Here is a 16,263-nt window from a genome sequence, read left to right on the forward strand (position 1 = left end):
AGGTGGCTCAGAACTTTTCCAAAGTACTGTATGTACAAATTTTGAGCAGAAAGTTTTGGGACTAAAATGAAAATGGAAGGAGCAAAGCTGCCAAATATACTCTCGCTGTCCTTGTTCTTATGTACACACACACACACACACACACACACACACACACACACACACACACACACACACACAGTGGTTTAAAGCTCAAAGCAGCTGTTACGTAACATTTTTTTAATGGTTAAGGAAGCCTTGAACTTTGCAGTGATCTTGCGAGATGTTAAGAATGATGGTCACTTCTTCTCATTTTAAATTTCATTAGTGCTGTTGCACCTTATCATCACATTTTGAATTTGAGTCCATCGCCTCCGTTTTTCACTATGTTCTCATAAAGATCGAGTCTCTAGTGAATTAGTTGACGTGTGATTCCTGCAAAGACAACAAGACAATTTTAAGTATGAGCAGCCCTTTAGGGATTACGCATATTGAAACGCATATACATGTTTCAGTTAGAAAACGCACTTTAAAGGCATTAAAGGCAATTGACCTTTATACTTACTTTGGTAGGTTTCCACTGCGAGACAGTAGATTCAAAGTGAGAAAAAGACATGCCACAAAGGTAATGACGACTACCCAAAATATTATAACAACGGAATCTGGGAGGAGAATAGAAAATGTGTTATCTTCGTGTAATAAAAGCAAGACAGAACAATTATGTAAAGCGTTAAAATAAACAACTTACATTTATAGTACTTTAACTTTCTCTCATCCACAATCACGGGATCCAGGTAATCATAATAGTATTCATATATAATCCCGCTGGTAGAGTTCTCCATTCCAGCCATCTGAGAGGGAACGTGTTACTGTCTCATTCACAAAAATCAGCTAAAGAAAATAATAGCCATTTACTGCTATTTCTACCATGAATCGTCTTAGAGGAATATCCGTGAAATCCTCACCCGCGTGTGTGTTTAGCGATTCAAGTCCAGCTGTTTCTTCTGTCAGTACTACTCGTTTTGTATTTTAAAGGCTGGATGCAGTTTGCAGGTTTGGTCACAAGGGGGCAACATAAAGCCATTCAAGAAATGCGGCATTCTGGTTCTGCGCTCGATGTTTTTAAGTTCCATGCACTTTATATTTTACCTATAAATGTAATTGCTATAAGACACAGGTGTCGAACTCCAGGCCTCAAGGGCCGGTGTCCTGCAGGTTTTAGATGTGGCCTTGATGCAACACAGCTGATTTAAATGTCTAAATTACCTCCTCAACATGTCTTGAAGTTCTCCAGAGGCCTGGTAATGAACTAATCATTTGATTCAGGTGTGCTGACCCAGGGTGAGATCTAAAACCTGAAGGACACCGGCCCTCGAGGACTGGAGTTTGACACCCCTGCTATAAGAGATTTTGTGGATTTTATTCTTCAGACACCCCCATCGGGTGGGGGGCGTGGGGCGCCAGCAGGAATTAATGGGATCTCATGGAGCTCTAACCCAGCAATTGAATTTTCATTGTGTTTTCAGATACTATACACTTAGAATTTTAGATTCGAATTAGTTTTTGTTTTTTTTAGGGACGTTACAGCATCATGAGTCACTTTACGATATCCGACATTTTAGTTTCAGGCATGAAGCTAGCTGCATTGAATTTGTAACAGCAGCCTCCTCTTTAAACAAACCAGTCCCTTCTTATCAAATCGTGCACTTTTCTGTCGTTGGTTTAATTCAATTCTAATGTCTCGTTATCGAATAGGTGCCATCAAGGAAAGGCATATAGTCGTAAATCCAGAACTCGTCATAAGACTGTAAGAATTAGCAAGACGCTTGATGAGATAAATCGATAAGCAAAAGAAAATTCCCTAAAAGAAAAAAATAGCTCCACGGTGTCTTTTATTTCACACAACATTGATACGGTATTAACCAAAATAAAATGTGTCTCGCTCATTTCAGCCGCTTAACTCCATGTCATGAGCGCCGCCTGCTGTGCTTCGTGCTGAATTACAAACAACTTCTTGATTGGCTCTGGTCTTTATAAAATCATTGGAAATTAAAAAAAAAAAAATCAGTATACTAGATGCTATTTTTAACAGTTTGCTAATAAGTACATATAATTCCATCTTTATTTTAGTTATGTTAAAAAATAGGAGCAGACATGCTGAAATATGTAGAGTACACAGGGACTTAAAGAACCCAGCTCTAATAAGTCGTGCTGAACTTATGACACTGGAAATTGTTTGATTGTGGACAGTTGTTCTCGTCTATAAAGGGCACTAGGTATTCAAACTGACAGTTTTGGGCACATGGTCGTCATTCCAAAGGTTTGCCCATAAACTGCGACTTATCTAAAGCCGGGCCAAAAGTGCATTACCCCACAAGACAGGTTGTGGGAATTTCACCTGTTACAGTTGTCACTTCTCATCGTCTACTGTGGATTCAGTCATAAATTCCCTATGAACAGTTTAACTCAGAACAATACTCATTTTGCCTTTGCATGATAGGTCCGAAAATCAGTTAATTTTAGTAAAATGCTTCCAAAAGTCATCCAAACGATTTTTGTAGAAACATACGGAGACGCCAAATTTTCCGATAACTGTGAAGGCAGCATTACCTCGTGACATCACAGGCGCTGTCTACAGGGTGGAACCGTTAAGCTAGCAGCAGTTTTTAGCTTAGCTGAGCTTTGGTTAGTCCACGTCGAAAGGAAAATAAAGCTTCCCGATGCTCGTGGTTGTTATGCTATAGTTAGGTGAAGCTGCGCGTGGTTATGGTCAAGGTAAAGTAATCAAATATAAAGACTAGTCAGTTGGCTTTCAACATTAACCAGTCGTTATGGATGCAGTGAACGCCTTCAACATGGAGGTAAAGTTTTTTCATGTTTTACTTAAGTCCCACGAGCCAAAAGCAAATATAATGCCAGAGCTAACGAATGCCAGTTATTTTCTTATTTGACACTTAATATTAGTGGTTATTATTTATTTACCATGGGGACAATGCCAGCTTAGTGTCCAGTTGCAACGTAAACATTGTATCTGCTAAGCATTAGCTTAACTGTAGTTTGATGCTAGTACGTTAATCCTAGACGGCCTTTGAGTAATCATGTAGCTTAATTATTAACTTAGCCCTACTCTACTTTATTTATAAAGATGCACAGGCCATCAATGATTGTTGTAGGGACATACGCCACTTTTGTAGAATTAGTGAAATACAGCTGTCGTTAACACATTAGCCTAAAGGTGTTCGGATATTTACTTTTGCTTCCAACGAGTTAAGCAAGCAAAGCTTTTCATAAAGGCTACTGGATTATTTAATGTTTTGTATACTTGAAGTGTGTTTATTATCGGCTCACTTAAGTAACACTTTTGAGTTGTGTATTCTTTAAATTTGTTGCAGCTTTAGAAAACTCAAGTGGCCGTTTATGTGATGTCTTGCATATTGTTGTGTCAGCGTTGGTTTGTTGGTGAAAATTAAGTATTATACTAAATTAAGTACTATACTAAAGCATAGATATGATTAAAGAGTATTAATAAATAAAATTTAACAATACACAGTCATGTTGGAGTAAACTTTCTGTACAAAAAAGATACTGAACTCTTTACATTAATGTAAAAACTGTAAAAAAGAAAAAAAGATCAGCACAATTTCATAGATGGGAATAATTTTGTAAAATTTTAAAAAGCTACAGACCTGAAGCCAATGTTAGAGAAAGTATTGTGCTGTCTGTCCAGTAAGTGGTGCAGAGGTTAGTCTACAGAGGATTTAAATATGATCATTTGATTGACTGCTGTGTCAGCACTAACATCACTATCTGCTCAGAAAGTCCTACTGCCAGATTCACTCACACTATGGTCAGGGAAGTGTGAGTCTGGCATTGTCTCTGTGAAAAAGTTATATTACACTCATTGTTGTCTCTGGGTTTTAATCACCTCATCAAGCTTGTATTTATTTTATTGTCCCTGGACCTCACATTTACCATGATGATAGCTTAAGCAGACCTGATATTTCATTCTCTGAGCTCTCCACTTAGATCAAATCCTGTAACCTTGCTGTCACCATGAGGACGACAGTCTTCACTTTGCTCAGTAGAATAACTAGTGTGATCAGCTGGTAAAGATTCTCCATTGTTAACAGTACACTGAGAAGAAACCCCAAAAGTAGATTTGCAAAACTTGACTTGACTAGACTTCCATAAAAGGAAAATCAACTGTATCACTTTATATCCAAATAAATTAAAAAAGCAAATATAAGAGAACTGCTGTAACAAGCTGCCACTTATCACAGCACCAGAGGGGAAAATATAAATTTTCAAACTTTTATTAAAGACTTTTTTTTTTGTTTGTTTTTTTAGTTTTGAGGTTTTCCTGTTACTGAATGGTCTATTTGTTGCTACATTTGATTATTATTTTGTCCTTTTGTTTTATAAAGGACACCACATATCTAGTATAATTGAATGCCAGTTTCTCTTTTAAAATGAACTAATTTTAAATTTTTCCTCTTTCATTACCTCTTAGTTGTTCTCCATGATTGACATGAAGCCGCCAATATCCCGTGCTAAAATGATGTCTGTAACAAAATCAGCCATCAAGGCTATCAAGGTAAAGTGAATTTTATTGTTGGATACCATCATGCATAATGAGCAAATATTTAGAAAAAAACCCAAGGTTGTGGTTCTTACACAAAGAAACTTAACAAACAAACACTGTAGGTTTATGTGTATTAACTTTCTGATTTTTATTTTTTTATATTTTTTTTAAACAAAATGCTTCAGTTGTGTGTGGTAATTAATGATAATCATAATATCTTAAGTGTAGAGACTTTATATACACACATGTATATCTCTATTAGTCTATATCTGTGCCTGTGTGTGTGAATAATAATAGTAATAATGATATTAATAAAAACATTAGGCAATCACTATGAGCAAACGGTTTTGTCATAGGTCTGGGGAGGTGAATATTATTATTCCACATATATTTTAAGCATATTGAGTTTCTACTTTACCCTATCAGAAGTTTTGCTCTTGGCAAAATGAGGTGTCACTTGTTTTGGGGTTTTTTTTGTTTTTGTTTTTGAAGCTTCAGCTGAGAAGAGTAGTTGAAGTGTTTGATGACTCTTTCGACTGATTACAGAAATCATGCAGTAAATGAGAATTTTTTTTTTTTAGCACAAAACAGCATGTTTTTATTTGTCTTATGCTACCATTTTGATAGTCATCCTGTGACTGAAATATTTTTTTTGTCTCATTAGCTTTACAAACACGTTGTCCAGATTGTTGAAAAGTTCATTAAGAAGGTATGTATTATTCAGCCGTTTAATCTTTACTATGTTGCCAAGTTTAGATAAAAGTGCATTTTACAGTTGCGGACTGTAATTTCTTTTGTTTCTTTTCAGTGCAAGCCTGAGTTAAAAGTTCCTGGTTTATATGTGGTTGATTCCATTGTTCGCCAATCACGCCATCAGTTTGGTGTTGACAAGGATGTATTTGGTCCAAGATTCTTGAAAAACTTCACAGAGACCTTTCAAAACCTTTATCGCTGCCCAGAGGATGACAAGGTACTTTGTGTTTCAAGTAATTTATATAAGTACAATAAATGCTTTAAAAAGAATCTCATAGATTTTTCTCCCCCCCCCTTTTTCAGACTAAAATTGTCCGTGTCCTTAACCTGTGGCAGAAGAATGGTGTGTTTGACATGGACATCCTTCAGCCTCTAATGGATATGGCAAATGGTGTTATTGCACCTCGCCCTGCTGTGGAAGGTAGTAGAACTGGTAGTGGAACTTTGGGCAGTGTTTTTAACTATCTGAGAGTAAATTATGTTGTAATTAGGGAGGGGGGAATTCCTAAGAATTTAGCGATTACAGTTCAGTTATCGATATCACTTATCAATTCAATTACTTATTGATTCTCCTTGGGTGCTAATTCTCTCTGTTTTGAGGGTCACCACTATCGCTAAGCAACATTTTAATTAATTGCATGCTTTGTCAAACAACTGTGCACGTTGGAGTCATTTCCCTGCTTTGTGGTGATCATTTTTGGGGTCATTACTCAAAAAAGTAAGTCTGGCTACTGGCCCGAGGTCAGCATTCATTGCCCAGCCCTTTAACATCACTCTTTGTTCTTGGCTAGCTTAACGTTAGCATGTTGTCTGTCTAGGTGGTTTCAGTTGTTTCTGTCTTGTATGCAGTTTACTGTTGAATTTTTGTCTTTTTGAGCAATAAAAATAAAGGTAATGGCCACATCCATGCTACAGACTACACTGCTATTTTCCTCTCCTGGTACTGGAAAAAATAAATTAATAAATCCAAACTGAAATCTGGTGATTGTAGCAGAAATGCAAGTGTAACCAATATGTGGAATTGTTAGGCAAGCAGAATAACATTCAAAGAAATTAAGCTATTGGGAACCAATTCTCACTTCCTATCCCTAGTATTAATTCATCATGCAGACACAAGCTGTTTTATTGTATCTGTACAGTTCCTACTGAGCCCCAACCAGAGACACGGCCTCCTGTCAGTAATGTTCCAGTCATGCCTACAGTCCCCCAGCTACCCAGTCCTGATGCCTTAGCTGCTGTGGCACAGCTGTTTCAGTCTCCACATGGTCAGGAGGTAAGTAATAATGTGGTTTATGTCCTCCAGCAGTTTAACTAATGTTGTGTTAGGTCTAAATGGCCCCTGTTGTTTTGTTTGTTTGTTTTTTTGTTTTCCTTTTTTTCTTTCTAGTTGCAGAGGATGCTCCAGAACATCCAGCAGGCAGATAAGACCCTAGCAGCCACCACTGAAAACAACATACCAAAACAGCCTCAGATCCCACTGGCCCAGCTCAACGCATACAGTGCACACACTGAAAAGAAAAGCTCATTAGCTGAGGTACTGGCACAGCTCTCATTTACATAATTGTTTAATAAATACAAGCGGTTGGCATTTCAACCAAAGACACAATGGGCCTTGTTTTCCTAAATTCTATACAAAACTTTTTGATGGCTGCAGTCGACTTTGCATATTTGTCCCATTTGTACAGCACCATCTAATCTCACCATGTTATATGGATTTTATTGGTGTGATATAACCTGCTTGTTAGTGTTCATTTCCACTTTTGTTGTTTAATGGTGGTTGGTAAACAGCTTTAGGGTAGACAAAAAGGAGTTGTGTCCCTATCCTCAAAACATTTTGTATATTTTTCTCCAGAAACTTCTTGACCGATTTGACTATGATGATGAACCTGAAGACACAATGGCTACTGAGGGCAACATTCACTCACAGTGAGTTTCTGAAAATGTACTCGTGCTTTTACACGTGTGTAGGGCTGGGTATCATCACTGATTTCTATAACTGATTAAATTCTGATTTACAAGATCCTGATTCGATTTGATTCAATTCCGTTTTGACTCCGTCAGAAATATTATAATTATAATCATTTATCAGTAAATATCCATATATTTTTATATCCATTTATAAAATCTATGTATAAAAACAAAGCTGACACTTGTGAGACTTCATCAGAGGTGTAAGCATCACAGCAGATGCCTTTGTGTCAAAGTAACTGAGGAAAGTATTAAGGAGATTTTGCTGCCGTAGCTTTTTATAGAAGTTAACCCCCTTAAAAATATTCTTCAGTAGATCAAAAACTGAAGAAAACCATGAACCAACAGATGAACATTACCTGATGCTGCTGAAGTGAAGCAGAGCAAAGTTAGAGGTTTTATTAGAGACATAGCTAAGTGTTTTGTGGTTTGGTACAATTTGTAAAAGTTGAAATTTCTTCGGTATTGAACAGCAGATATTAGGCTTTCTTGTCGGAGGTCATTTTTTGGAAAAACAAAACAAAAACCAGCAGCTGACAGCACTGTACTCAACGGTAGACTGGTGTGTAATATGCAAGCAAATAATGCAGAAAATAGAGATTTCTGATTGGACACTGGCTGAAAGAAATAAGAAGTAAAGTAAGAGCGAATTCATGACAATGCTTATCAAATGTGAAGCGTAGTTTTGATATTCTTTTTCTGCTGGTTCAATGAATTTTAGTTGGAGAGTGACGAAACCTGCAGCTTCAGAATCTGTGAGATGTTGTCTTCAGCACCCGGCATGTCCGCGTACATGCCGTCGGGTGAATGCTCCGTGCTTTGTGTTGAGATATTTGTGCGGAAATGGTTTAAGCATAGTGGGCTATGTTGCTTGTTTTGACTTAAAAGGTTGTGCTTTATTTGCACATTTTATCACTCCCCTCAACATTATCCACACATGCTATATATCTGTGTATGCATGTGTGACTACAGCACACGGTCTGTGGTTGCATCCTACTGAGTAGCAGAGCCTGAGCGCTGAGAGTAATCTTGTGGTTGACCAGTATTAGCCAAATAGGAAGAGACAAAACACAGTGCATTGCAGTGAATATCAGAAATTGAAAATGAAAGCACTTTTACTTTGATACTTGCTCAAGTGAGTGTGTGAATTAATGGTATAGGGAGGAGCACGCTGACCACACTGTTGTTCAACTAGTGTCCACCAAAACTGTCACTCATAATGCTATAGTTTATACAGCTGAAGTTGCCCATTACTCTTGTAAATTAAAATGTACTTGTGCACCACTGAATCGGAGCACACAACACAAAAGTTAAAACTAAAAATCCCATGTTGAATGTAGATGTTTTTGATCATGTTATTGACTGGTTTATGTGTTATGTGTAAGTGTCTGTAGTCAAAAAATGCCTATGATCACAGTTAGGTTAAGTGTTGTTTTACTTTAGTACATTTACCACATGTGTTTGTAATATGGAGTGTGTATTTTGTCATAACAGACCTGAAAATGTGATGAACCAGTTTCTTGGTCTGGGGCCCAACACAGATATTAATCAGCGTATGATGAGTCAGACTGAGGATATAAAGGTACCCGTCTATAACAGTTTTATATGATTACTTTTCTGCCTCTCAGACGTTTTCTCTTCATATTCTTGCAAATATATCAAATTGCTTTTTTTTTTCCCCTCTGTCATGCTAAACAAAATTTTTTGTTTGGTGATTTTTATTTTTAAGATTTATTTTTTTTAACACTTCCTTTTCTGGGGCTGTCTCTTTGTCGATCCAGCACAGTGGTGGAATGAGTCAAACTGAGCATCATATGATTCCAGATGGATATCAGTCCACAAATGAGGTTTACTCTCGATCCCAGGTAAGCATTTGTCTTGAACGTAAACTTTTTGTTTCACACGTACTTTGTCATAGTTAGTGGTAGGAACATTTCTATTTTGGCCTATGCTATGAACTGTGGAAAATAAACAAAAAACCTGTCTTGTTGTCATTCTCCTAAAGGGAAGTTCAAGAGAAGATTTATCTATGAGGCGGGAAGGCAGGCACAGAGGCCATGGGAGAAGATCCAGATCTGGTTCCAGGTAGGTTTGGGCGATATGGCCTAAAATCCATATCGCGGTATAATTTGAAGCATGTGCGGTAACGATATATATCTCGATATATTCTTTTCTTCTGTATAACGTATTTTACACGCAGAAATCTGTCAAAAATGTTTTCGTACGACTTTGGTAAGCTACGAAGTCGCACTGCTTGATGGATTGTCGGAGCATTACGGCTGCCATAGTCAGGAGCCTCGCGGAGTAATCTGGGTCCAAAACGCCGTCTGCTTCAGGTCCCAAAGTCAAACGAACACTGCAGCATCACTGAGAGTTAAAAGCTGTCTAAACTCTTCATCTTTAATAAAATGATCAGCGCTGCTGCTTTACCAAGTGTAACAATTAAGTTTAACATCCTGGCATCCATGAAAACAGAATTTATTAAATTCAACAGAGTTAGAAGTTATCAGGAAGTTAGTTTCCACCTAAACATGATATACCATGTTCTGACCGAGAGATTTCTGAAAAAATTCAAACGTACAGCTCTGCTATCACTTCCAACATATATGAAGACAGAAAACTAAACAGCAATGGCTTCTGTAGGGTTACTGAAGTTGGACTAGCTGGTATATACTGATGTCCTACGTGATCGCTAGCAAAACAACTATGTTAGCATGACATTAGCACAGTGAAGCTAACCTTTTTCCACTCGATAAAAGTTAACATGAGGGTTTCTGGTGGCTAAGGACAAATGCAATCACATGGCAGGATGCTATAAACGGACCAAACTTCAGTTAGGAGAACAACTGAGATAATCCATCCACAATACGAGGTTAGTCTCTAATATACTGCAACAACATGGGAATAGAGCAGCTGCAAGAGAATTCAGCATTAATGAATCAATGGTATGGAAGTGGAGGTAGCGCAGTTTTTGGCTTTCCCCATATTCCAAAACTGATTCGCCTCTTCACTTTTACTGTCGCCTGGCATAATTTGCAACCGCTGCAATGCTTTCGACCAAAAGAGGCGCAGCTTGATGCCACCATCAACATGCGGTATGGTCAAAATCTCTACCGTTGGCCAAATTTATATCGTTTCTACCATATACCGTTTATACCGCCCACCCCTAGTTCCAGGTAACCACTTTGCTCATCAGTTAAAATTGTGCAAATTGATTTTTGAGAGTTGTGTATTTCAGTGTTCATAGAGTGACACAAGAATAAAGCCCTAAAACTGAAAGGTTGTGTTTTTATGCTGCGGGTGCCCTCATTTCAAAGTCAGTGAATTTATTTGCCTAATTTTTCCGGTCAATGCCAAGGTTTAGACAAAAATATTTGGGGTGAAGTAGAAGAAAGAATTTTCTCTTGGCTACCTCTGAATAGTTTTTCTCATTCCTTGAAAAAAATGCTACATCTTGTGTCAAAATATAATTGTGTTTGGGTCAGAGTCCATAGAATACTCCAAATCTGTCTTGTTTTACATGTATACGAGTCATGATTCATGAGACAGTGGTTTATATAGCCTAACATCAGTATTTTACATCCAAAGCCATAGACTGTTATTTTTGGAGATGGTGAGAAAGCCTATGGAAAAGTCTTTTTGTGTAGGAAACAAGGTCAATACTAACTTTAGGCTATCCCTGCCAAAATCAGAAAGCCATTGCTGTATTACTCCTTTAAACATGTGTTACAGTTACCAAAATTCTAAATAAATGTAAATATTTTTCATATTATAGTGGACCAGGAAAGTATTTAATAACCTCAATGCATTATTGAGCACAAATTACAAGCAGTGAAGTCCCAAAACACTCTGGTCATCTTGTCATTTCTTTCCATCTGAAAAGAGTTGTTTTCGCCTGGGGAATTGGATTATTTTTGAAACAGTGTTCACTGGTTTTATTCTTTTGTATTTCAGATCTCCAAGGAGAAGAAGATCAAGATCTTCATCTCGCTCAAGAAGGTCAAGGCGTTCCCTCTCCCGAGAACAGCGCTGGAGATCTCATTCTCAGGATAGGAGTGAAAGAGAGAAGGACAGAGAGCGCAGACAAAAAGGTCTTTCCAGCATAAAGAGTCAGACGCTCAGTGGTATGTACTCAAACCAATAAACACGACTAAATGTCACAGATGATGGCGTGCATAAAGCTCCAGGAATCACTACTCAGTTTCACTTGCAGCTACTGTATCAACTTGTCTAAACCAGAAGAGAGAAGCCGATTTAATTTAAGAGATTCAAATGTGCAGTATCTTTAAACTCCATAAAGCTTTATATTCACTGCAGACAAAGTGAAAGTTTAAGGTGACATTTTGATTATTTTATGTGAGCTCAGTGGGATATTTTTTTTACTTATTCATTTATTTTGGTGAAGTGTATTTTGTAATGGGGATTATTTTCTTGTACATCAGAACACCTAATGAACTTCTTTATATAGTAGTAGTCTATAGTAGTGGTTTACTAGGGTATGTATTGTAATTTTCTTAGAATAATTTCTTTTGTATAAATTCATCTTTACAAAATCTGTGGCTTCAGGAGTCATGAGTTATATAAGTCAATACATTTTAGAGCTAAGTGTGAACTCTTGCTTAAAAAAAAAAATCTAAAAGCCTGGATCTTTAATGTAATTAGTTATTCTGTCTTTTTGTTTATAGTTTGCAGTACTACACTTTGGGTTGGACAGTTAGACAAGAAAACCCAGCAGTCTGATGTAATGTCTCTTTTGGAAGAGTTTGGGCAGATTGAGTCCATCAATGTAAGTTTGGACAATTCATGTCAGAGATGCTTATAAACATTATTGATTTACTCAAGCTTCAATGATCTTAATGCATTTCACCTTTTGTGTCCAGATGATTCCTCCAAGGGGTTGTGCCTATATTGTTATGGTTCACAGGCAAGATGCCTACACAGCCTTGAACAAACTCAGTAGGGGGTCATACAAAGTCAATCAGAAACCAGTTAAGGTATGCAATGTTTTTAATTTCCATTTGTGTATTAGTTTTGTAGTAGGTTTTTTTTTTTTTTTTGTTGTTAGTGTTATTTGATAACTTTATTATACCAAACATCATTCTTCCCTAGATTGCTTGGGCCTTGAATAAAGGTATAAAACCTGCTCACAAAAAGTTCTGGGATGTGGAGCGAGGAGTTACCTACATCCCCTGGAATAAAGTCAAAGTTGAGGAGTTGCAGAGCTATTGCGAAGGTGGTATGCTGGATGTAGAAACACTAAATCCAGGTAAACAATTAGCCATTATTTGAGTTTCAGCAAAATTCACCTGCTGCAAGAATATACAAACTTTGTACTTTTTTTGTTTGTTTGCAGAGTGGAATATTACCAAAGACATCAACAATCAGGCAGCTGTTAATGGAGTGTTGGAAAGTGTACCAGATGGAATCGTCTCTGCTCATGTTCAGGTAATGCTAATTGCAGTCCTTAAACACCTTTTAATACTACAAGTGTTCTTTTTATGGGTTTAATGGTCTTAAAGAAAGACTTAACAATCTTTCTTGTGAAAGCTGTAAAGCTAATAAATTTTTGTTGAACAATGAGTAGTGGAGCCTATCTGAATCATCCTCTTTGTCGTCTTTTAAAAAGTCACATCACTGCGTTGAAGATTTAATAAATTATTTAAGAGAAGGCAGAATATTAAAGAAACATGTTTCACATTTCTTTCATTTCTAAGTTCTGCTCAGTGTGTTAAAGCATTTATAATGACTTTCACCATGAGAATGGGATACAGCTGGCTGGGTGGAGTTGTGTAATGCAACCAGCTGATGTTGGGAGAATGCAGACATCATCGCTGCCCCTGCTACTGCACACAGGTGTAAGAGGAAGGAGGAAAGGAAATGGAAAAAATATGAAATGAAAACATTTGTTAAAATATCAAAAAGATGAGAGAAAAAACTAAGAATTAGTATGTTGCTGTGCATTGCTACATTGTGTGTAGGTCAAAACATACTTTTTTAAGGAGCACTTAAAGATCTTTAGGGGTGTGATTAAAAATGTATGAGATGTTTTTCTTAAATGACCAGATTGAGGACAATTTCGGTTGTTTGATCGTTTGGCAGCACAAGGGAGACCAAGAACCAGCTGGCATTGAAAACTGGTTTAGAAAACACTGGCTGTGTCCTTCAGGTTTACTGTAGTGTTGTGGTGTAGCAAATATACAATAACAATACACAACACAAGATAATTACCTTCCAGTGGTGATTGTGTCTATGTGCAGAATGTAAAGTGCAGTTTTTGAGCACTTCAGGAATGTAAATGGTGAGGAAATAGACAGTGAAAGCAAAATATGTACAACATAAACATGCTGGAGTACATCACAGACTTGTGCTTATTTCTGGTAAAATCACAACTGGTGGGCTGAAGGTCAGATGGTACCATGCACAAATACCAGGGAAAAAGTGCTTATCAGCTTTGTTCTCAGTGGTGAGACTGCTACTCTGGCATACATTTTGCCAATAACCTGTAAAGGAAATAAATGTAAATGCAACTTGTTAGTTGTGTTTAAAAGAAATTTGTAGTAAGCTTACACTTTAGCCCTTGTTTTAAATCTGCATGCACAAAGTTGAGCTTCGAGAAGGGAATAAACATTATCATGTGTTTATGCTTCAGGCATCTGCATCCTACAGTTACCATGGTTTTTACTCTTTTTTTATATGCACAGTTTTGTTTCATGAAGGTGAAAAAGCAGTGTAATGTGTTTATGCTTGAGTTATGCTTCAGGCCTCTGTAAGCTTTAGTTACCATTTTGATTCTTATGCAAAACGTTTTTTGTCAAGTTATCCATAGATACTTTAGAACAGCGGTCCCCAACCCCCGGGCCATGAACTGGTACCGGTCCGTGAGTCGTTAGGTACTGGGCCGTGGGAGTTGAGGCGCGGGTGTGAAATTTATGGTTTTTATCGGTTTTTATCTTTTTTTTTTTTTTTTATCGTTAACTCGGTTTCCCTGGGTCTTTTCACGTGTGTTATGAATAAATCCTGTTTTGTATTGTTTTTTTATACTGGTACTGGTTTTATTTTGTTGTCTTTATCCCCGACACCTTACGTGAAAATATTGTCGGACATAAACAGGTCCATGGCACAAAAAAGGTTGGGGACCGCTGCTTTAGTCTCCAAACTGGCCTTTTTTTGGGAACATCAAAGCCATACCCATAAAAATACAATTTGATAATTCTACAAAATAAGTTACAACTGGCACACATAACAGATCTATTCATTTGGTGGCATATAATTTAAAAACATAAATGCAGGGAGAAAACTGTTATAATAGCATTTTTAGTGATTATTACCTTTACCATATTATTACCTTTGCCAAAATCATTTCACTGGGAACCACTTGGTTTCTCTGCTGAGAGAGAGCAGGGCCAGCTACCTTCAGCCCACAGTAAAGTTTACAAGAATGCAGCGGTTTTTCTGCATAGGGACTTTATTTTAGCTTGCACTAGTCATATTAGTTTAACATGTGCGCTGTGGCTGTATAAAACATACCAGTATGGAAGGGAGGAGTCAAAAAGATCACTTATGTATATGTTCATTATTGTTGAGCAGGTTTTCTGATAAGTAATATAAGTTTGTTTTTGGCTCTAGAAAAACTTTAAAATAACATTTGTTCTCTGCAGTCTGTGGGTGAGACAGAAGTTATATCTTTGATAACTGCGTCATTGTCACTGTGGTTGTGTTACACATGTGTTGATCAGACAGAATTAAGCTTCTTAGGTTAAATTTGTAAATACAAACCACTTAAATACAAACTACTCACCTTCATGCTTCTGAATGCATTTTATCATTTATACACATCTATCCTTTGTTTAATTGTAGGCTTTTGCAAAACATGGTGGTCTCAATAAAGGATCTCTTTCCTGTCTAAATAGGACAGGACAAAAACACAGTTATTGCAGGTTAACATGCACTCATGAAAACTAATTATACATATTGTCAAAGGACTACAATGTTCAGGATGACTGAGAACCTTCGCAGACATAATTATACATATTAGTTTTCCATGTTTGTGAATAATTCCCCTGAAAGCCAACACATTGATCCATATTGCAGTTAAAAGGGGAGCTGTTCTGTTTGTTTACCCCTGCAACTGTAAGTGTTTGTTAAAACGGACTAATCTAAAGCCATTGTCGCACACAGAGGATGTATTTGAGCTTTTATAGGCATTACTTCCTGTAGCTGTGTGAGAATGAACAGATCCAACGTGGTCAAATCAGACCAAACGCTCTTTTATGTGTTACGTTCTTAATATAAGACCCTATTGTGACCATGTGAGAATATAGCAAGGTCTATTCTATATAGTTTAAATTCATAAGTAACCTGTGGATGACCCACCTCCTGCATGTTCTGCTCAGGTAGTCTTTGCCTAAACCAGACTGAGCACTACAGTTAGTGAGAATGCTTTTACCATTTTTCACTAGGTATCCTACACATAGGGAAAGGGCAGCTGTAGGTACCAGCATGTTGTCAGGGTAGGAATATATTATAATCTTGTATAGTCAAAGAATACATGTTAAACTTTCATGGGAAGGGGAATAGTTTGAGGCATAATCAGTAGAGATCATATACTGACCTTTGGCAGTCTTACTAAAGAAATTCTCGTATTTCTGTTTTAAATGAATTTCAGACTATTTACTCTCTGCATCCAAAAAATCTGCATGTCCACAATTCAGATAGGCTCCTCTACTGGTAGGCCTTACATTCAGCAGTGCTTATCTTAAATTCTTCTTTCTGTCTTGAAATATGCTTGCACCTTAACTCAATAATCTTGTACTGTATCATATAACTTATTCCAATAAAATGGGAATCATACAATCTTTTAATTATTGTGGTGTGTGTAGAGGGAAATATTCCTGTTATCCTTTCTCTGTTTCAGTATTCAAGCTGTGCTTTTCAGAATGTGTGCTGGGCAAATTTATTAGTAATTGTGTAACTTTTACTTA

At 37.1% G+C, this 16,263-nt stretch overlaps 1 protein-coding gene across 1 annotated transcript in view; it reads left to right on the forward strand.

Annotated features, from left to right (window-relative positions):
• Positions 1-2,592: 2,592 nt before the first annotated feature.
• LOC147314977 (SR-related and CTD-associated factor 4-like) overlaps positions 2,593-16,263 on the forward strand; it is a 28,365-nt gene continuing 14,694 nt past the window's right edge. Inside the window, exons 1-16 of the mRNA XM_086262103.1 lie at positions 2,593-2,840; positions 4,490-4,573; positions 5,226-5,270; positions 5,370-5,531; positions 5,618-5,735; positions 6,454-6,587; positions 6,702-6,848; positions 7,167-7,240; positions 8,777-8,864; positions 9,064-9,147; positions 9,288-9,367; positions 11,237-11,406; positions 11,968-12,068; positions 12,163-12,276; positions 12,392-12,548; positions 12,636-12,727. Coding sequence (XP_086118229.1) covers positions 2,811-2,840; positions 4,490-4,573; positions 5,226-5,270; positions 5,370-5,531; positions 5,618-5,735; positions 6,454-6,587; positions 6,702-6,848; positions 7,167-7,240; positions 8,777-8,864; positions 9,064-9,147; positions 9,288-9,367; positions 11,237-11,406; positions 11,968-12,068; positions 12,163-12,276; positions 12,392-12,548; positions 12,636-12,727 — 1,680 coding nt within the window. The 5' untranslated portion in view covers positions 2,593-2,810. The remainder of the gene's footprint in view (positions 2,841-4,489; positions 4,574-5,225; positions 5,271-5,369; positions 5,532-5,617; positions 5,736-6,453; positions 6,588-6,701; positions 6,849-7,166; positions 7,241-8,776; positions 8,865-9,063; positions 9,148-9,287; positions 9,368-11,236; positions 11,407-11,967; positions 12,069-12,162; positions 12,277-12,391; positions 12,549-12,635; positions 12,728-16,263) is intronic.

This window comes from Aulonocara sp. 'chitande type north' Nkhata Bay, linkage group LG14 (genome assembly GCF_057382095.1).
Source record: "Aulonocara sp. 'chitande type north' Nkhata Bay isolate Kocher_YH1m ecotype deep benthic linkage group LG14, A_spYH_male_GT1.1, whole genome shotgun sequence".
NCBI lineage: Eukaryota > Metazoa > Chordata > Actinopteri > Cichliformes > Cichlidae > Aulonocara > Aulonocara sp. 'chitande type north' Nkhata Bay.